Source organism: Anolis carolinensis, chromosome X (genome assembly GCF_035594765.1).
Source record: "Anolis carolinensis isolate JA03-04 chromosome X, rAnoCar3.1.pri, whole genome shotgun sequence".
Lineage (NCBI taxonomy): Eukaryota > Metazoa > Chordata > Lepidosauria > Squamata > Dactyloidae > Anolis > Anolis carolinensis.
In genome coordinates, this window is record NC_085847.1 from 7,536,450 (window position 1) to 7,560,351 (window position 23,902).

At 46.7% G+C, this 23,902-nt stretch overlaps 1 protein-coding gene across 3 annotated transcripts in view; it reads right to left on the reverse strand.

Moving 5' to 3' along the window:
• The window catches only part of rbm19 (RNA binding motif protein 19), a 71,124-nt gene that overhangs the window by 22,411 nt on the left and 24,811 nt on the right, over nt 1-23,902 (reverse strand). For all 3 annotated transcript variants that reach the window (XM_008118682.3, XM_008118681.3, XM_008118680.3), the window contains exons 22-23: nt 7,055-7,160; nt 3,131-3,251 (exon numbers count right to left, since the gene is read on the reverse strand). In XM_008118682.3, the coding sequence (XP_008116889.2) occupies nt 3,131-3,251; nt 7,055-7,160 (227 nt within the window). The remainder of the gene's footprint in view (nt 1-3,130; nt 3,252-7,054; nt 7,161-23,902) is intronic.

The following is a 23,902-nucleotide window of genomic DNA, read 5'->3' on the forward strand; positions in this document are numbered from 1 at the left end:
TGTGTATAAGTCTATCTATATATATAAAAGGGTAATGAAATTTCAGCCTAGGACAAAACAACAAAACTACGCATCCCAGAAACACTAAACTTGGCAGCACAACCTCACATCCATGCCTCTACGTTCATACAACAAAAAGAAAAGAAAAATAAAGTCCTAATTAGAGGAGAGGAATAATTGTTTTTATCCAATTGCTGCCAGTTAGAAGGCTAAGCTCTGCCCACTTGGTCTCCTAGCAACCCACTCAGGCCAGGGGACAGGCAGAGTTAGGCCTCACTTGGCCTCTTCCACACTGCCTATAAAATACAGATTATCAGATTTTAACTGGATTATAGTATATGGCAGTGTAGACTCAAGGCCCTTCTACACAGCTATATAACCCATTTATAATATTATATTATCTGCTTTGAACTGCATTATCTTGACTCCACACTGACATATAATCCACTTCAGTGTGCATTTTATACAGCTGTGTAGAAGGGGCCTCATATAATCCAGTTCTAAGAAGATAATATAAGACTATAAATATAATATGTAATAATTACTGTGATATAATAATACAGAACAATGTAATCTCTAAAATCAGGACAGTAAATAAAGAGCAACACTCTGAAAGCATAAGCCACAGCAATGCGTGGCTGGGCAAAGTTAGTCTCATATATAGGTCTATCTCATGTATAATTCAAGGGCAGGTTTGGGGCCCAAGCTATGAATTTGGCTATGATTCTGCTATACAAAAACAACAGCATCTATGCATAAGAAGGACAGAGGTAGGGAAGGCTTGGACCACGACTCCCATTATCCCTTACAGCCATTCCAAATCTTGCTATTTTCTGTCAAGTCCCCAAATCGTGGTTTTTTAGAGGCACCTGGTGCAAGGTTGCAGAAAAACTGCATGATCACAGCCTTCTTTGCTCTTGCATCGAACGACAAACTCTCGGCCTCGACACTGGCGGGGGCAGGTTCTGCTCCTTGAGCTGGTCAAGTCCTTCAATCCTTTGGGGACAACGGCAAGTTGCCAGCCACAGAGGTCGGCACCGTCCGCACCGTGGCAAGGTGAGCGGATAAGTGCGCTGACCCTTGGCTCACGACAACAGGAGCGAGGGGGAGGGAGGCACCGCCAAATCTAAAACCCATTTCCATCTACCCGAGAGAAGCGCAAACAAAGATTTTCAGAGCAGGTACCTCCAGCACTATTGTGTGCCGTCCAATGGATTCCCAGGCGCCACAGCCGGGAAACCACGTTGAAAGCCTCTGAAAGCTTCCGGATGAATAGCACACAGCTAGCGGATCACTCTGGCCTACACCCGACTTTTCTGTCTGCTGCTTTCCTCCAGGAACAACAAAAAGGGTCTCTGGAAGAATGTGTGATGGAAGAGGAGGTGGCACCGAAAATCAAACAAGAGTGCATGCTGTATGGCGTTATGTGTGTCTGAAAGAAAAGGCTACATGCACTCAAGGTTTGGCAAACATGCTTTCTAACAAAGAGCCTTCCCTCCAAGTGTTGAGGTTTCCATGCAGAGAGGTATGCATTTTGGAAAGGTATTTAGCATATTGTAGGTTGTGATTTTTTTCCCGACTGTTGTCCCTTTGGCTCGCATACATTCATTTCCCTCTCGAGGCGGCCCAAGCTATTTCGCTGCCTGAAACAGATCCCAAACAGTGCCTCACACCTTCAAAAGGGCTTTGAGCACCATCAGTTCCCACCTTAGGGATTTTATAGAAGATTTATAGAGCAGCGAGACTGATTTTTTCTCCCAGTACTTGAGCATCTTTTGGTACAGATTCCTCCAACGTGCTCTTTAGGAAGGGTTCTATTGCAAAACAGGCAATATTTGCACCGCACGAGAGGAGACCTCACATCAGCTCTTTTGTGCTAAGCAACTGTTGAAGGCGGGGCCCACGGGAGACCCACCGATCAATGTTTTATTCCCACCGGTTGGTGAGGGACAAAAACCTTACACTAATATTTGCCAACCGGTGCCGTTTGCTGCTGTCGATGCTTGTCGATAGTTGCAGGAAACAGCAGTTTCGGGCCAGAAATGTCAATGCGGTGGCCCCGATCCGCCCCGCCTTGAACAGGCACTTCTCTTCCCTTTCACCAGGATTGCCGCAAACCTCTTACAGAAAACAGGCCAGTGGCTTGCCTTGTGTTACGAATGCAGATACACAGATCTCGGGAGTCTCTTGAGAGAAACGAGAAAGGGAAGCCAGGAGAGGAGGACCCCATCAGGTCTCTATGAATCTGCCCTGGCTCTGACCCTGATTCTCTCCATGGTTCCTTACAAGATGGCAACGGTATGACACCGACGAGGCTAAGACCCCACCAGGCATAAGTTCCAATGAATCATTTGGGCCACATAATTGTGCCTCTGTTTGTAGTCTGTCTGTGCAATTTTCTTACAGCAGCTGAGGATATGATCCATGGTTTCGTCGGCTTCCTTGCACAGCCTGCATTTTGAGTCATCAGCTGATTTTTCGATCTTGGCCTTAATTGCATTTGTTATGATGGCTTGTTCCTGGGCTGCAAGGATCAGGCCTTCTGTCTCCTTCTTCAGGGTCCCATTCGTGAGCCAGAGCCAGGTCTTCTCCTTGTCAGCTTTGCCTTCAATTTTGTCAAGGAACTTTCCATGCAATGTTTTGTTGTGCCAGCTGTCAGCTCTAGTTTGTAGTGCCGTTTTCTTGTAATAATAATAATAATAATAATTTTATTATGACACAACAAACAAGATAGATATGCTGGATTTCATATCACAAAATCACAAGTCGAACACTTCCCAAGTGTCTAGGATTGTGTTGGTATTATTATTATTATTATTATTATTATTATTATTATTATTATTATTATTATGTCTAGCAGAGCACTCCATTTCCGCTATTCCAGTATTTCATACAATCTTAGAGTTGGAAGGACCCCCCAAGGGCCATCTAGTCCAACCCCAAACAACGCACCCCTGACAGATGGCCATCTAGCCAAAGCGTCCTGTTTGAGCCTCTTCTTCCAAAATTTGGCACACGGAGGACTTCTCAGACAAGGCAACCACAAGGACCATGAAGTTCACAACACACCAACAGCTTGGCTCCCCTGAGTCCTACCCAAATGCGCGGTTGCTGGCATGCGCTACAGTACCGTGAAAATGCTCTGCTGTTTTCCGCCGCAAGGCCTCCACTGTCTCCTCTGTGTCGGCCCACTCCAAGACCAGCCTCCGTCCATACAAATGGGTGCTGTGGCAGAGGGTGTTGAATGCTTGCTAGAGGAAGAGAAACACACAGATCACTGTTAGGCTAGTTGTCCCACCTCTCATCTCCAAAGGAGGTCTCCAGCCAAGCCTCCTATGAGCCACACTTTAAGCGGAAGGCAAGTCTTGGAAATAACGTATGAATATAATACATGAGACGATGGGGGGACACCAACATTACTCTCCACAATAGAGACAAACGGCATTTGTTTGTTTGGTTCAATGAGTAATGTGAACTCAGGCCTTCAAAACATGGGTTTGGGGAAAGATTTGGGGCATTTTTAGAAATATTTACACACATTGGTGGCACACTACTAACAAGTAACATCACTCATGACTTTTGACGGGGAAATGAACACATTCCACCCGTGTCTTGGTTAACAAAGCCACAGGATACTTTTTGGGAAATATGTCAACAGGTCTCAGAAAGGTTCAGGATACTTTGGGTTCAATGCTCAAGGTTCACCTGACTGTCTTGTTTCATTTCTCAGAGGCATATTGTCAGGTTCAAACGAAACATTTCCCAAAGCATGCAAAACTGCACTGTTCCTTCTGGTGGGAATCTAGTCTTCCATTTGGAAGACGTAGGAGTACAGTAGAGTCTCACTTATCCAACATAAACGAGCCGGCAGAACGTTGGATAAGCGAATATGTTGGATAATAAGGAGAGATGAAGGAGAAGCCTATTAAACATCAAATTAGGTTATGATTTTACAAATTAAGCACCAAAACATCATGTTATACAACAAATTTGACAGAAAAAGTAGGTCAATATGCAGTAATGCTACATAGTAATTACTGTATTTATGAATTTAGCACCAAAAAATCACGATATATTGAAAACATTGACTACAAAAATGCGTTGGATAATCCAGAATGTTGGATAAGCGAATGGTGGATAAGTGAAACTCTACTGTATTTGGACCAACCACCACCTTTCCCCTTGGCCCTCTCTTCTTTGCTTCTGCGTTCCCTCGTTCAAAACCTTCTGAACAATTCAATTCTAATACAGTCTGAAAAAAAAAAATAGGAATGCTTGGTTCGTGCCTTCGATCGAGGACAGAAGAACCATAGCTTTTTCCCCCATTATCGCCGATCAATGATCAGTGGCGAGGGTCTATTTCATCTGGGACCTGGACTCTGGGGCCCAAACTGGGGAAGCGTTGCCTGAATTTTAGCCTGGGGAGAATCCGCTTATGTCGGAGTCAATAGGAACACAATTGAACTGCATTTCTTTAAAGGGGAAAGGAACTGAATTTGGAAGATATGAGTCCCAAATCCCAAGATCCATCCCAGATTGGAATTCTGCTCTTGGATGGATGGAGTCTCCATTCATTTTAGAGAAACGGAAGCGGCAACAAGAATCAGGTCTATCCCGTCAGTCCTCATTTTTAATCCTTCCTTATAGAAACGCAGAGGAGACACATACTCCATTGCCTTCTGTGCCCCAAAGACCCTTCTCTTTCCCTTTATTTTGCCCTTTATTTTGCTTTCCCATTGGGTTACATTTGGCTCCTCTGAAGCTCGAGATTCCTTGTACTCTCCTGCTGCCTACGTCAGTTGTTTTTATTTGCCAGCGCCCCGCTTGGGCTGTCGCCTGTGTTTTTCAAATGCCCATTTTCACACTGAATGTTACCCAATTAGCAGAGCAACTTGTCGACTTAAACAAACACTGCGGCGGGGTGTTCTTGGGCTTTTTTTGGGGGGGGAAGGAGAGGCAAAGGCGGAGAGGAGGAGCCAGTGGCAGGGAGCTGCACTGGCTGTTTGCGTGGGCAGGAGCAGCCCTCCCAGGCAACTGTGGCTCTAATTGTAGGCTCTCCTTTGGTAATTGGCGCTTTTTAATTTCGCACTTCCCAGTGCTGGATGTGCTGGATTCGAGGGAGCAAGAGGGGGAGCTGGGGCAATGCTGCATTCTTGAGAGCAGGTTACAAAATGTAAACAAATGAAACGCATAGATCTAGGGTGAGGGACACTTGGTTTGAAAGCAGTCCGTGTGAAAGGGACCTAGGAGTCTTCGTGGACAACAAGTTGGACACGAGGCAACAGTGTGAGGCGGCAGCTAAAAAGGCCAACACAATTCTAGGCTGCATCAATAGGAGGAGAGTGTTGAGAGCGAGGGAAGTCATGCTCCTCTTTCTATTCATGATCAAAAGTCTGGAAGCCATGAACTCCTACAAGGAGCAGCTACAGAGCTGGGGATGTTTAGCTTGGAGAAAAGTAGGCCGAGAGAGGACGTGAGAGCCGTATTTCTATATTTGAAAGGATGTCATATTAAGGAGGAGGCCAGCTTGTTCCAGAGACTAGGAAGGCCGCCGTCTCGGTCCCAGGAAGGCCGACCCCATAGATCAAGGAACCCGGGCCAGCGGGTTCACCTCCCTGGGGTGCCATGGCTCACCGGATCTAAACACTCTTAATTTGGGGGACAGGGACCACGCTGCCTCTTCGTTCCCTGCTGCCCCATTAAACGCTCAGCCCAAAGAGCCCCGAGGCGAGGCCATTAGAGGGACACAAAAGGCCGACAACATTAGGCGGTTGATGGATTTCCCATCCTTCCTTGAAAACAAAGGGGCGAAAACAAGTTCTGCGGTGCCATCTGAGCTCCCGAAAGAGGGATGAGAATCGTTCCAGAATGGGTGGTTTTGGGATTTCGGGAGCAGCTGAGTTCTTCGTGCCTTCCAATGCCAGGGGGAGCGTGGCATAAGGACAAGGGGAAGGAATAATATTAAGACAGCCCCCCTGTACACACACATACGCATAGGGATGGCTGTGGGCTCAACATTTGGCACAAGGACGTAAAGCAGGGTCGGAGAGGAAGACGGTAGGGAGCTTCATCCATATAGTGCCGGACTATGGTTATGGGAAGCCTTTGCCCATTTGAACAATGGGGATGGGGACTTATCACTGCCAAAGTTGAAAGGAAATTGCGCAATCCCCATCAATCCCTCTCGGAAAATGATAAAGTCAAGGCGTAAAAACCAAACAAGAGTGGTGGAAGTGGAATGGAGGTTCCCAGAGATGGAAAGACAACCCCCCCCCCCCCAAAAAGAAAAAAATCCAGAAGAGCAGTGCCCCCTAATGGCCACAGAAAGACATGCAGCAGTTCCTCGGATCCAGAACAAAAACTAGGACCGCAATTGTCCAGAAAGTAGTCTGAGCGAGGTGCCAAAGTGAGCAATTGGAAGTGGCTCCAAGTTATTCTCTGCAGCTTGAGTTCAAAGCAACTCAGGCTCATGAAGTTGTAGTTTTACAACAACAACAACAACAACAGCAATAATAATAATAATAATAATAATAATAATAATAATAATAATAATAATAATAATAATAATAATAATTTATTTATTTTTATACCCCGCCTCCATCTCCCGGGAGGGACTCAGGGCGGCTGACATGGAGCCAAGCCCGGATAATACAACAAACCAAAATAAAATGACATCAGAAAATACAGACACAAAAATAAAAATCAACACTCTAAACATGATAAAATATAAAATGATAATCAAAGTAAAAACATGGATTTGGCACCCAAGTAGAGGGGATAAGACAAACTGGGTAAAGTGCTGGTGCTTCACCAAATTGCAGCTCTTAGCATAACATAGCATTGAGCCATGCAGTTCAAGTATGATCAAACTGCATTCAATCTACAGTTCACTGACTCTTTGGAAAGCAAAGGGTCACTATCGTACCCAATCATGTGGGATTTGGGACTATTACATAGTTTGGAATTCTGCATAAAGGATGCTCTACCTGTAACCTTCCAATTGGGCCTTCTCTTATATTCAGGCATAAGGAACGGGTTACAAGGAGCTGCTTACCTTGGCATCCTGTTTGGTCAGGAAGTCCACAAAACCGAATCCTCGATGCGTTCCAGTGCCAACCATTTTCTTGGGGAGGCGGACTGTCTTCAGTTCTCCAAAAGTACTGAGGGGAGAGAAGACGGAGGGGAGAAAAAAAGAGGACAGCCCATGATTCTATGTATTGCCTATAATAACAGGGTAAGACTTGTAGATGCGATATACAAGTTGGCGTCTATCCTGACCTGCAGCTCATTTGACGGTTTTAATTATGTCTCCAAAGGAATCCTTCCTTTCACCTGTTTTGAACCTCGTGCCACCCAGGTTCTGCTCTGGAGAGAAACACTTCCCTACCTTCCTCCATATCAAGTGTAATTGTTTATAGCTTCTTTGTCTGCCTAAACCAAAGAGCCCTGACTCTGTTCCAAGCCTGGCTTGTCTTGTTTGGGTAGGAGTCCCAAGATCCACCCAACTTGGGAGAGCATCTACACTGCAGAAATAATGTAGTCCGATGCCACTTGAATTGCCGTGGTTCAAGTCTATAGAAGGATGCGAGTTGTAGTCTGGGAGAAGACTCCAGAAGACCTTGTGAAATGACAACTCCAACGATTCCATCGCCTTGAGCCATGGCACTTAAAGTGGTGTCAAACTGCATTTATTCTACACCTTGTTCTGACTTTGGAGGCTCAGCGGGGCCAAGGGTTGATCCGTGGATGGGAAGTTATCAGGGGATGCCAGGAAGCAATCTTGCCTGAAATCTTCCGAGAGAGTCGACAGATTGGATTAGATCAACCACCGGTCGGACTCAACCTCAGGCTGCTTCCGAAGTTCCTGCCTCGAGTTTGCACACAACGCTTGTTTACCCGGAATCGAGAAAGCGGGGAGGAACACAGCGGGGAGCTGATTTGTGCACAAGCTCCAGTGAGAACGAGAGGAACCTGCCTCATGGCAAGGAGTCAAGGCAATCAACCCATCCTCTCTCGTGGCTTCGTCTTTGGCTGCAACAGATTCGTTCCCAATTTGGTGATTTTGGGGATGTTGTCACCTTGGCTCAATAACTGGGAGTCAAAAAGCCATGACAATTTCTTCCATCTCTGGGAAGGCTTCTTTTAAGCTCTAACCTCAGAGTCAGGGAAAGGCTCAAAAGACAAGTGTGAGTTGTAGGCATCTTTACAAGGCATTTTGTGCCTTTTATCCTGGAAGGACGTGCCTAGTGGGGTGCCAGGGTGGGCCCAGTGCTAGTCCACATCTTTATCAACAACTTGGACAATGGAATAGAAGGCATGCTGATCAAATATGTAGATGACACCATATTGGGAGGGACAGCTAACATTACAGAGGACAGGATCCGGATCCAAAATGACCTTAACAGAGTGAAGAGCTGGACCAAAAGTAACCAAATGAATTTCAAAGAGTCAATGGGAAAGGGATCTAGGAGACTCAGTAGACCACAAGCTGCATGTGAGCCAAGAGTGTGATGCGGCAGCTCAAAAATCCGATGTGATTCTAGGCTGCATCAATAGGAATCTAGTGTCTAGATCAAGGAAAGTCATAATCTCACTCTTTTCTGCTTTGGGCAGAAGAAGAAACCTGCGTCCAGTCTAAGAAGAATATGCACAATCTGGAAAGTGTCCAGAGAAGGGAAACCAAAATGATCCAAGGTCTGGAAACTATGAATCCAAAGGAGGAATCACTTAGGGAGCTAGGCATGTCCGACTTGAAGAAAAGAAGGCAGAGAGAAGGAGACCTGAGAGCAATGTTGTTTACATATTTGAAAGGATAACCCATTGAGGACGGAGTTGGCTTGTTTACTGCTGCCCTGGAGACTAGGACACAATGGAGCAATGGGTTCAAATTGCAGGAAAAGAGATTCCATGTAAACATTAGGAAGAACTTCCTGATGGTTAGAGCTGTTTGACAGCTTCTCTAGAGGTTTCTAAGTAGGGGCTGGAAGGCCATCTGTCGGGAGTGCTTCGACTGTGTCTCCCTGCATGGCAGAATGGCCCTTGGGGTCTCTTCTTCCCTTCTAGGCGTCAATGCAGAGTGTGTCTCCGAAATGTCTCACCCGGTATCCTTCCCTGGCTCTCCCCCATGGCCAAACGCCTGCTAAAAGTCTGCCGCCTTTGCCTGGCTCTGGGTCTGTTTATCGCTACTTCTTGTACAAATGGGAGGCGATGAATATGTAACGCGGGTCCCTGGTCGGGCGGGTGTGTGGTTTGATCTGACAATCTTCCCGGCACGTGGTGGCGACGGGGCCCGGCGACGCCAATGGGCCAGAGTGGGGCCCGCGCCTGGGAATAAACACGGTAAAGTGCCGTAAACGCTCTCGTGAAATGATAGAAGCTAAATCCAGGGAGTTAACCTGCTGCACCGCCGGCATGACCAGGCATCCATCTCCTGAATTTCCTCGGGCCTGCGCTGTGCGTAAGTGGAGCATTATGAAGCCTCAAAATGAATCTGCACGTCTCCTGCCTCGGAGCGCCCAACGCCTCCCCCGCTCCCCTCCTCGGTCTCGCTCTTTCCTTTGAAACAAAAACACACAACAAGCTCAAACAAGGGAGCCGAAAGCAGCGGGAAGGCGGCATGTAATTTCAAAGTTGCCGGGAGGGAAAGGGGCAAAAACAAAAGCCCAAGGGGTTTCCTCACTAGCAACCGTCGCGTCGGAGCAAAGCCTCTAGTCCAGTTGTGTAATATCAGAATGAGGGGTGAAAGACCCCGAAGGCACCAGATCCTGTCTCATTGTGGGAGCTAAGTCGGATCAGCCCTGGTCTGTCCTTCGATGGGAGACCGCCAAAAGACACCACAGAGGAAGGATCTGCAAAACCACCTCTGAAGATTCCTCATCTAAAAAAACCCTATGAAATCTATGGGGTTGTCATAAAATGACAGGAGACCTCGACCCATTATATCAGGCATGGGCAAACTTCAGCCTTCCAGATGTGGGAGTTGAAGTCCAAAACACCTGGAGGGCCCAAGTTGGCCCATGCCTGCATTACATAGACCAGTGGTTCCCAAATTATGGTCCTCTGGTGTTTGGAACTTCAGCTCCCAAAAGTTTGGTTCAGATCCATCATGGTTTGAGTTCACGATGCTCTCTGGATACAGGTGAACTACAACTCCCAAACTCAAGGTCAATGCACACCAAACCCTTCCAGTATTTTCTGTTGGTCATGGGAGTTCTGTGTGCCAAGTTCGGTTCAGTTCCATTGCTGGAGAAGTTCAGAATGCTCTTTGATTGTAGGTGAACTATAAATCCCAGCAACTGTGACTCCCAAATGACAAAATCACCTCCCCCCCAACTTCACCAGTACAGTAGAGTCTCACTTATCCAAGACTCACTTATCCAAGGAACTGGATTATCCAAGCCATTTTTGTAGTCAATATTTTCAATATATCGTGATATTTTGGTGCTAAATTCGTAAATACGGTAATTACAACATAACATGACTGCGTATTGATCTACTTTTTCTGTCAAATTTGTTGTCTAACATGATGTTTTGGTGCTTAATTTGTAAAATCATAACCTAATTTGATGTTTAATAGGCTTTTCCTTCATCCCTCCTTATTATCCAAGATATTTGCTTATCCAAGGTTCTGCCGGCCCGTTTAGCTTGGATAAGTGAGACTCTACTGTACTTATTTATTTATTTATTTATTTATTTATTACAACATTTATATCCCGCCCTTCTCACCCGAGAGGGGACTCAGGGCAGCTTAAAACAAACACACATATAAAAAATTATACAATACAATATAAATCAAATAAAAAATTATTAACTTACATCAACGTTCATAAAAACATTCTAAAATACAAATGGACATGTTCAAGTTCAAAAGACTGGGTCTGTCAATTGAGTTCTGGTGTATTGGGTATGTGTGCCAAATGTGGTCCAGTGAATGAAAATACACCCTGCAGATCAGATATTTACATTATGATTCATAACAATCGCAAAATTAGTTATGAAGTCGCAACGGAAATAATGTTATGGTTGAGAGTCACCACAACATGAGGAACCCAATGCAGACTAGAGTGGGACTATGGCTTCCCTCAGTCCGGCCACTGCAAACAGCTGCAAACCGTATTGGCCTTTTGAGCTGCCGCATCACACTGTCAACTTCTGTTCCAGCTTGCGGCCGACTAAGACCCCTAGATCCTTTTCACATGGATGGTTTCCAAGCCGGAGGGATTTGCAGCTTGACCTTTTTAACGCCCTTCTCCGGACACCTTCCTGAGATCGCGATGCCCAGAACGGGACAAAGGGTTATTCCAGGTGAGCGGAGCGCTGTTTTTCCGGAGGGTCCCGGCAGAGAATTCCGAGAGGCGAGTTGCAAGCCGGGGAGAACAATGGGGGTAACCAAGGACTCCTTGACCGGGGAGGGAGCGAGAGTGGCATGTCCCCCCCCCCCAGTCTCCCCTACTGTGTTGATAATTAGAATCCATAACACGGCCATTGACATCCCCGAAGCTGCGAAAATGACAGGGAGGGAGGGAGGCTTTCATGCCCCCCCTCCGCCGGAGCCCGAGCCAGCCACTCACACCTCTCTTTTCCAATTATGATGTTCACCTTTTGAAGAGGGGGGAGGAGGCACCAATTACCCTCTCCAGCACAATAATGCGCCCCGTCGTCACCGGCGAGGAATAATGCCTGTTTTGATCAACACGGGGGAAAAAAAAGGGTTCTCACATTTCTAATTTGCTGCGCAGGCCGGGACGGAGGGGCGGATCTAAGGGGGTGGGGGTGTCTGCATCTGCATCATGTTTGGACGGCGGCCCCGCAAATAATGATAGCTTTCGCAAACGGCGGCGGCTACAGTGTGCGGCCAAAGTACCTATTTGTATGCAGATGGGAGCATGAAGAGGGTAATGGGGAAAAGGAAGCCCTTGAACAGAGAGAGACACCGAGACACACCAACCGGCACAGGCTCTGCCCAACTGGACACTAATTTGACTACGTTGTCCCCTCAATAATTAATAATAATAATAATTATTATTATTATTAACTACTGGGATCTGCACGCATCATCCAAAAATACATCACACAGTCCTAGACACTTGGGAAGTGTTCGACTTGTGATTTTGTGAAACGAAATCCAGCATGTCTATCTTGTTTGCTGTGTCATAATATAATAATAATAATAATAATAATAATAATAATAATAATAATAATAATACATCACACAGTCCTAGACACTTGGGAAGTGTTTGACCTGTGATTTTGTGATACGAAATCCAGCATGTCTATCTTGTTTGCTGTGTCATACAACAATAATAATAATAATAATAATAATAATAATAATAATAATAATAATAATAATAATACATCACACAGTCCTAGACACTTGGGAAGTGTTCGACTTGTGATTTTGTGATACGAAATCCAGCATGTCTATCTTGTTTGCTGTGTCATACAATAATAATAATAATAATAATACATCACACAGTCCTAGACACTTGGGAAGTGTTCGACTTGTGATTTCGTGGTACGAAATCCAGCATATCTATCTTGTTTGCTGTGTCATAATAAAATAATAATTTGAATATGTAGCTAAATAGTTGGAAATCTCACGTTGCCCATGGAATCCTGGCATTTGTAGTTGCCTATGGGCCCCTGGTGGCACAGTGTGTTAAAGCGCTGAGCTGCTGAACTTGCAGACCAAAAGGTCCCAGGTTCAAATCCCGGGAGCAGAATGAGCACCCGGTGTTAGCTCCAGCTCCTGCCAACCTAGCAGTTCGAAAATATGCCAATGTGAGTAGATCAATAGGTACCGCTCCGGCGGGAAGGTAACTGTGCTCCATGCAGTCATGCTGGCCACATCACCTTGGAGGTGTCTATGGACAACGCCGGCTCTTCGACTTAGAAATGGAGATGAGCACCAACCCCCAGAGTCGGTCACCACTGGATTTAACGTCAGGGCAAACATTTACCTTTACCTATGGAATCCTGGGATTTGTAGTTTAGGGAGGGACCTTTGGAATCATTAGCCAAACTACAAATTCCAGGATTCCATAGGATGGAATGGCAGGGTCTTTTTACAGTAAGCAAAGTAGCAGTATGGATGCATCTACAATGTAGAATTAATGCAATTTGAAACTGCTTTGACTCAATGTTATGGGAGTTATAGTTTAGCCTTCTCTGCCCAAGGATGCTGTTGTCGAGCAATGCTAGTTCCCCACCAAACTATAACTCCCAGGATTCCATAGAACTGAGCCAGGCTAAAGTGAGGTCAAACTGCATTCATTCTACAGTATAGAAGTATCCTAGCATTCTAGTGCAAAATTGAGTTTTTCATTTAATGTTTTCCTGATAGAATAACATAAAATTAAATACTGAGATTTGCAGTTTAGGGTGATATTTATTATTTTCAGTCAGAGAAATAAGTGAATAATACATGAAGAGTAGTGCCTTGGCAAACTACAAAGTCAAGGATTCCATAGCACTGAGCAACGGCAGTAAAAATGGATCCACAACACTACAATAGTGTAGCGTAAATGGATCCCTGGGTAAGTCTCAAGAGCCAAAGGTCCCTTTTTCCAAGTAAAAGACCTTCCTTCCCCTTGATCTTCCTCATCTAGGTCTGTGTTCTCCAAAACAAGCCTCTAAAAAGGGGGCAAAAAAAAATGCGGCTAATCCGAGACAACCGGGTGGAGCCAGAAAAGTTTCCAGCCAGCTCTGGAGGATTTTGAAAAAGGCAATCCAGAAGTCACAGATGGCAAATGAGCCATTGGAACAGATTCGCTCGGCAATGCCACTTTACCCAATCGCTGTGACACGTTGGCGCCCACCCCAACAACGCACTCGCAAAGGCACACTCCCCCAAACGCCAGCCTTTCCTCCAGAAATCGCTTTTATTAACCAATTTGATTATTCGCACAAGCGTTTCCGTGCATCGCGACCAGGGCGAACAAGCTGCTCAGTCTTCCAAGGGAAGGGAAAAAGCACAACCCACCTGATCCACACCCAGCCCATGTTCCCCTTGCGCACAACACAGGTTCACGCGACAAAAGCCACAGCCCAGCGCTGTTCAACATCTTTATCTATGACTCCAACGACGGAATAGAGAGCATGCTCAACACATTTGAAGAGGACACCAAATTGGGAGAGAAAGCCAATACCGGAGAGGTCGGACTCTGGATCCAAAAGCACCATAATGGATTAGAGCACTGCTCCAAAACTAACAGAATGGATGTCAACAAGGAGAAATGTACAGTACTCCACTTAGGCAATTAAAATGAAATAGACAGATATTGGAGTGTATTAGAAAAGAATCCATGGGAAAGGGATCTAGCAGACTCAGCAGACTGCAAGCTGAACATGAGCCAAGAGTGTGATGCAGCAGCTAAAAAGGCCAATGCGATTCTAATGTCAAGATCGAGGGAAGTCATAATCCCACTCTCTTCTGCTTTGGGCAGACCTCACTTGGAATAATAATCCCGTGTCCAATTCTGGGCAACAGATTTCAGGAAGGATAGGAACAGAGAAGGGTGACCAAAATAGTCCAAGCCACATCATACTTTGCTCACATCCATATTTTCATAACTTGGAGCCAAGGTAGAACCATTACACTAAGAAGTTGTATCTGTCAAGGTGGCCAACGGAGGATCCCCTGGTTAGGAAGCAGTTTGACTTTGAAGCTGCAAGGTTGCTCCACCATGGCAACATTTTTTAAGAGTGGCATTAGGCTCCGCACATAGCTTTGAATGGGATTTTCCTGCTTCTTGGCAGGGGGTTGGACTGGATGGCCCGCGAGGTCTCTTCCAACTCTACGATTTTATAATTCTATAAGGTTCTCTGGGTAATGTAGTTCAGTTCCCGTGGGGCCTCTGCACATGCGTAGTAAGCATTTTTGGGTTTTTGGAGGCTTTCTGTTATTTGGACTTTATTTTCCTAAGTTTTTTAATTGAAAAACATAGATTGGATGACTATGTCTTTTGTGGCCAAACTTGGTGTGATTTGGTTCAGTGGTTTTGTTGTTTACTCCATGGGAAAAACAGACATTACATTTTTACATATATATACTAGCTTTGCCCAGCCACACATTGCTGTGGCTTATGGGAATCCTTTGTTGGCCAGGTGGAATAGCAGTGAATAGCCTTGCAGTCTCAAAGCCTGGTCGTTTTATGGAGTAGCTGGAGCTTTTTGTTGTATAAACGTAGAGGCATGGATGAGGGGTTGTGCTGCCAAGTTTAGTGTTTCTGGGATGTGTAGTTTTATTGTTTTGTCCTAGGCCGAAATTTCATTACCCTTTTATATATAGATAGATAGATAGATAGATAGATAGATAGATAGATAGATAGATATCAGTATGGGTGGTATTATAGTGTATTTCCACTGAATGCCCATCTTCCACAGCACGAGTTTAAAGGACTTTGAAAGAAGAGTCCCCTCCCCACAACGTATTTGATAATGGAATATATGGCAGCAATTCTGGCAAGAGATGAGACCCGAAAGGGAAGCCCTGAAACCACATTTGGCCACGCGCTTCGTCGGCCGCAATGAGATGACACTCGGCCGCACTTACGGCGCAACAGCGTCTCTAGAACGGGGCTGATGGGCTCCATTTCGGCAAAATGCACTTCTCGCCGCGCAATCACTTTCCTGCAAAATCGCACTTCCCACCCTCTCGAAACCATCCCCGGCCACTTGCCGCCAATTGGCCGATTACGGGGGGGAATAATGGCCCCATTCTTCCTCAGGCGAGGAAGGAGTCTTTCGGCCAAATAGTTTCGTCCCTGGGTTCCGTCGTGGTCCGTTGGAAACACGCGGAGAAATGTGCCCCCCCTTCTCCCGCAAAACACCCGTGCAAACACGTATAGAACCCCCCTCCCCGGCCTTTTGCTCTTCGGATGACTCTGGCGCGGCTAATCCCATTACAGGAAAATAACGTGGATAATTCAAGCTAATGAAATCATTACAAGAATGCGGACAGCCAGAGGTGGACACTGAGAAGTAATTTGAACACTCGACGCAGGAAATATCTGTTTTGTAAGGCGGGGGGGAGAAAAGGAGAGAATAGAGCCTCCTCTCTTGTTAGCTCCAAATCCGTTTAGCAAAAATAGGAAAATCGCCGGCCACATTTCTCTCCCCCCCCCTCCCCAAACTCTATTACTATTATCGGCGTCATCAATAACGTCGCCTTGGTAACCACGGGGAAAAGAAGTTAATGAATGAACATACAAGAGTGAGGGCAGGGGTGGGAGATACTTGCGACGCCAAGCTCATTCCTGGAGGAAGCAGGCGGCAGAAGGGGATTTCTGGCACGGGAAGACATCGCGCGGCCTAAGCCCATGAAATCCCTGGCCGGAGCCATTGCCAAGGATCCTTTTGGGATCAAGGAATAGCCGGGGTTCGCAGAAAGTGAAGGAAGCATTTTGGCACAGGAGGGAGTGATAGAAGGATGGATAGACGGATAGAGGTCAAGAAGGATGGATGGACTCAGGGCGGCGTAATAATAATAATAATAATAATAATAATAATAATAATAATAACACACCAGACATCACAGTTGTGGAAAAGAACAAGGTTTGGATAATTGATGTTGCCATCCCAGGTGACAGCCGCATTGATGAAAAACAAAAGGAAAAACTCAGCCGCTCTCAGGACCTGAAGATTGAACTTCAAAGACTCTGGCAGAAACCAGTGCAGGTGGTCCCGGTGGTGATGGGCACATTGGGTGCCGTGCCAAAAGATCTCAGCCGGCATTTGGAAACAATAGACATTGGCAAAATTACGATCTGCCAACTGCAAAAGGCCACCCTGCTGGGATCTGCACGCATCATCCGAAAATACATCACACAGTCCTAGTGTGATGAACCATGGGCCTTGTAGTCCTGCTCAGGACATTGTAATCCCTGATGAAGATGAAAACTTGGGTTTTTTACCTTCCCAGTCTGAACTGGATTCCTCTCAGCCAGATCCTTCCCAGGCAGATCTGGAAACCTTGCACCTGCAAGAAAGTTGTGCCCCAGAAGTATGTCAAACAACCCCAGAGCCTACTTCTCCCGTGTTCTTGCGCCGGGAGTTTTGTAAACAACAGAGAAGTTTGGATTCAGCTTCGCGCAGGAGTGCGAGGATAGCAGCTAAGAATGTTGCCAATTAACATTGGTTCTCGTGAGAATCTTTAAGGAGTTTAACATCTGGTCTCAGAGTTTAGCTTTCGTTTCTGATTCCCAGAGAACCGCTTTGGTGAGAAAGTTGGACTCTATATAGGTGTTTTGCCCGCGTAGCAACTTCGCGGAGTCAATTCGTCAGCCTACGGAGCGAGTTGTGTCTGGACAGCGCGCTCCGATTCAAGCCTCGCTTCAGCTCAAGCCTTGCCTTGCTATCCAGCCTTCGCCTTGCTTCCCAGCCTTTGTTTACCGACGGACTTTGCCTTGTTTCCCAGGACTAATCCTTGCCTTGTTTCACGGATTTTACCAAGTTATTCCACGGACCTTGTTCTTGTTCTTAGTTACCTTGTTCCACGTTCAAGCCTTGTTTCAAGTATCAAGTTATTTCCTAGCCACGCTCAAGTTTTATGGACTAAGGACCTTGTCATCTCCCCTCACTTTGCTTGGCAAAGTGAGTGTTTCGGTTATTGGATTACAACTTTGGACCTTAATATTTCTTATTGGACATTGCTTTTTTGGACTAATTCTGACCTTTCCTGAAGGGTCTAATTCTGGACTATTTTCTATACTTGTTTTTATTAACTTTATAAATTCCTTCAATAAAGATATTAGTTAGATTCTGGCCTCTGTGTATGGTTATTGGTGCCTCTGCCGCCTGGGTCGTGACAGTTTGACTCCGCCACCCATAAGCACCAACTAACCGAGGCCAGGATGTCTACCGGAGCCGCGCCGGCTGGACAGCCGCTCAACTACACCATCAGCAAGGACGAAGTGGACCGCATCCGTGACAGACTCAACGCGCAGGATGGAGAAATAAAAGGGTTGAGGGAGCGCGGAGTTCGCCTCCCGGCCATGGCGTTGCCTACCAAGTTTTCTGGAGAAGCTGCTAAGGTTCATGTTTTCCGCCGCCAATGTCAAGCTTATCTAGAGGCCCGTGATGCCGAGTTTCCCCAAGAAGACATCAAGGTGGCGTGGGTCTACAGTCTTCTAGACGGACCAGCGGCTAGCTGGGCGACGGCCCTGTTTGATCAAGCCTCCCCCCACCTAAGTTCAGCACAACGCTTCTTGGATCACCTTAAGGAGACCTGGGGAATCGAGGACAATTTGGAGGCAGCCGGTCACAAACTCCGGCGCCTCCTTCAAGGAGACAGACCCATGTCTCAGTACATAGCCGAGTTCCGAGTGCTGGCCCACAACACCGGCTGGAACGATGTAGCCCTCAGAGGACAATTTCGGGAGGGTCTCAACATTGAAATGCTGGAAGAAATCTCCAAGGTGGATCCTCCCCAGACCCTCGAGGCACTCATTGATCAATGTTTACGGGCTGAAGTCATGATTGCCAACAGGAAACAATGGGTTCGAGGCCAGGGCGGTAGAGCCGGGGCAAAACCCCCCGCTCCCGCCAGTGTTCAGCCACGTCCGGTGTGGAGACCCCCGCCGCCAACCCCATACCCCAGAGGAGGCGAGGAGGTGCCGATGCAGTTGGGCAATGTGCGTCCCAGACTAGATGCCGCCGAGAAGGCCCGTCGTCAACGCTTGAACCTCTGCTGGTACTGCGGGAACGGGGGCCACTTCGCCAGAGAGTGCCCAGCCAAAGGGAAGCCTGCCGCCCGTCTTGCGGCGGCGTCCTCCACGGAGTCGAAGGCGTCTGAGCCGACTGGCACACAGCCGGCGGGGGAAGCCAACGACCGGGTGTAGAGAGGCTCGCCAACCCGGTCAAAAAATCCATCCAAGAGCCGCCAACCGGGGTCCTGTTCCTTCTCGTGGTCACATTATGGTCAGCAAAAAGGGGACCCGTCATGATCCACGCCATGATAGACTCTGGAGCTACCAACAATTTCATCGATAGAGAGTATGCCGACTCTCTGGGATTACAATATCATGATTTCAAGAATGCCCGTGTGGTGCAAGCCATAGACGGCCGTCCCCTCAAGACGGGCCCCGTAAGCCAGTGGTCGGAACCCACCAGGATGTGGATAAGGGAACATATGGAAGAGATTTCCTTCTTTGTTACCGAGGTTCCCCATTTCCCTGTGATTTTGGGAATTCCATGGCTGACACTCCACGACCCTAACATCTCCTGGTCCAACAGAGAACTGCAGTTTGCTTCACCGTACTGCCAAAACCATTGCCTCGTAGCCAAGGTATGCCATGCCACAGACTCCGAGCCCATCATCACCTTGCCAAAGAAGTACTCCGAGTATTGGGATGTATTCAATGAGAAAGAAGCCGAAAAATTACCCCCACATAGACCTTATGACTGTGCCATTGACTTGGTGGAGGGGGCCCCGATCCCGCGAGGGCATCTCTACTCCCTGACTGAACCAGAGCAAGAAGCTCTCAGGGAATTCTTAGAGACAAACCTTCGCAAGGGGTTCATCAGACCCTCTCAATCCCCAGCCGCCTCCCCAGTGATGTTTGTGAAGAAGAAGTCAGGGGAATTACGCTTGGTGGTGGACTACAGAGCATTGAACAATATCACCAAGCGGAACAGCTATCCCCTGCCCTTAATCTCGGATCTACTGGACCGACTTCGAGGAGCCAAGGTCTACACCAAGCTGGATCTTCGGGGGGCTTATAATCTAGTTCGCATCAGAGAAGGGGACGAGTGGAAGACCGCCTTCCAGACTAAATTCGGATTATTCGAGTCCCGAGTTATGAATTTCGGTTTATGCGGAGCTCCCGCAACGTTCCAGCATTTTGTCAACGATATTTTTCAGGACTATCTAGACAGATTCTTGATAATCTACCTGGACGATTTTTTGGTGTTTTCCAGATCACAATCAGAACATGAGAACCACGTCAAAATGGTGTTGCAACGACTGCGGGATCATGGACTTTATGCCAAGCTAGAAAAATGCGCTTTTGATCTACAAGAGGTAGATTTCCTTGGCTACCGCATCTCGCCTCTAGGGCTTTCCATGGATCCAGCCAAAGTTTCAGCAGTATTGGAATGGCGGGCGCCAACTAACAAGAAAGAGGTGCAGCGTTTCTTGGGGTTCGCGAACTACTACCGCAAGTTCATTCCAGATTTTGCCCGCTGGTCCGACCCCATCACTAGCTGCATCCGTGGAAAGCAGCCTTTCCGCTGGACTGATCAAGCAGAGAAAGGGTTCCAGCAACTGAAGAAACTATTCACCTCCCAGCCAATTCTACAGCACCCAAATCCTGGAACCCCTTTTGTGGTGCAAGCGGACGCCTCTGATGTGGCAATTGGGGCTGTACTCTTACAACCGGTGGGAGATCACCTCCACCCCTGTGCCTTTTATTCTCGTCAACTAACCACACCAGAGAGGAATTACACCATTTGGGAAAAAGAACTACTGGCCATAAAGGCAGCCTTTGAAACTTGGAGACATTGGCTAGAAGGGGCCAAATTCCCCATTGAAGTCCACACTGATCATCGTAATCTAGAACATCTAAGAACTGCCCGCAAACTAAATCAGAGGCAGCAACGTTGGGCTTTATTCTTTGAACGTTTCAACTTCCAGATCCATTATGTGACCCCAGCTCAAACCAAGCAAGCAGACGCCCTGTCACGTAAACCGGAATACGCTGCAGGACGCAAGGAGACCTTTGAATCCCAACTGCTACAACCTGAGAACTTTGCCACGCTCACAGTGGGGAACACCAAATCCAGTCCCATTGGTTCAACTTCCCCTACTCCAGGACCCATCTGTGCTCAAGAAATCAGGGCTAGTCAGCAAGCAGATGCCTGGGCGCAGGACCAACTTCGCCAAGGTCTGCATTTTCCCTTTTCGCTTAAAGATGGGCTGCTCTGCTATAGAAATCATGTTTATATCCCACCCGGACCGGGCAGGGAAAAAGCGCTTCGTCTGTGTCATGACTGCAAACCAGCAGGACACTTCGGACTATTTAAAACCATGCATTTGATCCTAAGAGATTTTTGGTGGCCCAAGATCCGCAAGGATGTGGAAAAATATGTCAACACCTGCCCAGTATGCCAGCGCTCCAAGATACGAAGGGAGAAGCCCTCAGGGCTTTTGCACCCCCTTCCTACCCCATCTCGCCCATGGGAAATAATTTCCGCGGATTTCATCACTGACCTACCACCTTCCTGTGGATTCACCACGATCTTAGTGGTGGTGGACCTATTCACCAAGTTAGCCCATTTCATTCCCTGCGAAGGCCTCCCCACGGCCAAAGAAACTGCGGATCTATTTCTTCAGCATGTTTTCAGACTACATGGATTGCCCAAGAGTTTAGTCACAGACCGTGGATCTCAATTCACCTCTCGTTTTTGGAAGGCACTACAAAAACTACTGGGCATAGACTCTCGCTTATCTTCAGCTCATCATCCCCAAACAGATGGGCAAACGGAGCGCACCAATGCCACTTTGGAGCAGTATCTTCGCTGTTATGTAAACTACCAACAGGACAATTGGGCTTCTCTGTTACCACTGTCTGAGTTTGCCTACAATAATGGAGTTCAAGCTTCTACAAAAGAAACGCCGTTCTTTGCAAACTACGGTTTCCATCCACGTTTCTTTCCCCCTGTCATTGAAACTTCAGAAGTTCCCGCAGCAGAGGATTGGCTGCAGGAACTCACAGCGGTGCAACAACTTTTGCTCCAGCAACTGGACCAAGCCAAGGAGGACTATAAACGCCACGCTGACAAACACCGCCAGCCGGGCCCCGAAATCAAGGTAGGAGATCGGGTTTTTCTGTCCACTCGCTTTCTGCCCTCCCACCGCCCATGCCGGAAGTTAGATGCCCGCTTCATTGGCCCCTATCCAGTGGTGGCGCAATTAAACCCCGTGACTTTCAAACTCCAACTTCCGCGTTCAATGCGCATTCACCCAGTGTTTCACCGTTCCCTGCTCCTTCCGGCGGATGGTGTGCGTCCTGATACAGACCAACCGGCCCCCCCTCCTGTTTTGATGAATGGGGAGGAGGAGTTCGAGGTTGAGGACATTTTGGATTCTCGCTTTCATCGCCGCCGCCTACAATATCTCATTGACTGGGTGGGTTTTGGGCCTGAGGAACGCTCTTGGGAAGACGCCTCCACAGTCCATGCTCCTGATCTAACCCGTCGCTTCCATCTGACCTATCCCACCAAACCGCGACCTCGCGCCTCGGGGAGAGGACCCCAGTTTGGGAGGGGCCCTGAGGAGGGGGATAGTGTGATGAACCATGGGCCTTGTAGTCCTGCTCAGGACATTGTAATCCCTGATGAAGATGAAAACTTGGGTTTTTTACCTTCCCAGTCTGAACTGGATTCCTCTCAGCCAGATCCTTCCCAGGCAGATCTGGAAACCTTGCACCTGCAAGAAAGTTGTGCCCCAGAAGTATGTCAAACAACCCCAGAGCCTACTTCTCCCGTGTTCTTGCGCCGGGAGTTTTGTAAACAACAGAGAAGTTTGGATTCAGCTTCGCGCAGGAGTGCGAGGATAGCAGCTAAGAATGTTGCCAATTAACATTGGTTCTCGTGAGAATCTTTAAGGAGTTTAACATCTGGTCTCAGAGTTTAGCTTTCGTTTCTGATTCCCAGAGAACCGCTTTGGTGAGAAAGTTGGACTCTATATAGGTGTTTTGCCCGCGTAGCAACTTCGCGGAGTCAATTCGTCAGCCTACGGAGCGAGTTGTGTCTGGACAGCGCGCTCCGATTCAAGCCTCGCTTCAGCTCAAGCCTTGCCTTGCTATCCAGCCTTCGCCTTGCTTCCCAGCCTTTGTTTACCGACGGACTTTGCCTTGTTTCCCAGGACTAATCCTTGCCTTGTTTCACGGATTTTACCAAGTTATTCCACGGACCTTGTTCTTGTTCTTAGTTACCTTGTTCCACGTTCAAGCCTTGTTTCAAGTATCAAGTTATTTCCTAGCCACGCTCAAGTTTTATGGACTAAGGACCTTGTCATCTCCCCTCACTTTGCTTGGCAAAGTGAGTGTTTCGGTTATTGGATTACAACTTTGGACCTTAATATTTCTTATTGGACATTGCTTTTTTGGACTAATTCTGACCTTTCCTGAAGGGTCTAATTCTGGACTATTTTCTATACTTGTTTTTATTAACTTTATAAATTCCTTCAATAAAGATATTAGTTAGATTCTGGCCTCTGTGTATGGTTATTGGTGCCTCTGCCGCCTGGGTCGTGACACCTAGACACTTGGGAAGTGTTCGACTTGTGATACGAAATCCAGCATGTCTATCTTGTTTGCTGTGTCATACAACGTCTTTAATAATAATAATAATAATAATAATAATAATAATAATAATTATTATTATTATTATTATTATTATTATTTAATTCTTATACCCCGCCCCATCTCCCCGAAGGGACTCAGGGCGGCTTACATGGGGCCAAGCCCGAATAGAACAATAAAAACAAGACAAGAAACCAATAAAACCAATAATCAAACCATAAAAACAAGTCATAAAAACCACATACAAGATAAAATGTTAAAATCATGAATAATAATAATAATACAGTAGAGTCTCACTTATCCAAGCCTCGCTTATCCAAGTTTCTGGATTATCCAAGCCATTTTTGTAGTCAATGTTTTCAATATATCATGATATTTTGGTGCTAAATTCATAAATACCATAATTACAACATAGCATTACTGCATACTGAACTGCATTTTCTGTCAAATTTGTTGTAAAACACGATGTTTTGGTGCTTAATTTGTAAAATCATAACCTCATTTGATGTTTAATAAGCTTTTCCCGAATCCCTCCTTATTATCTAAGACAGGGGTCCCCAAACTTTTTAAGCCGAGGGCCGGTCCACAATCCTTCAGAC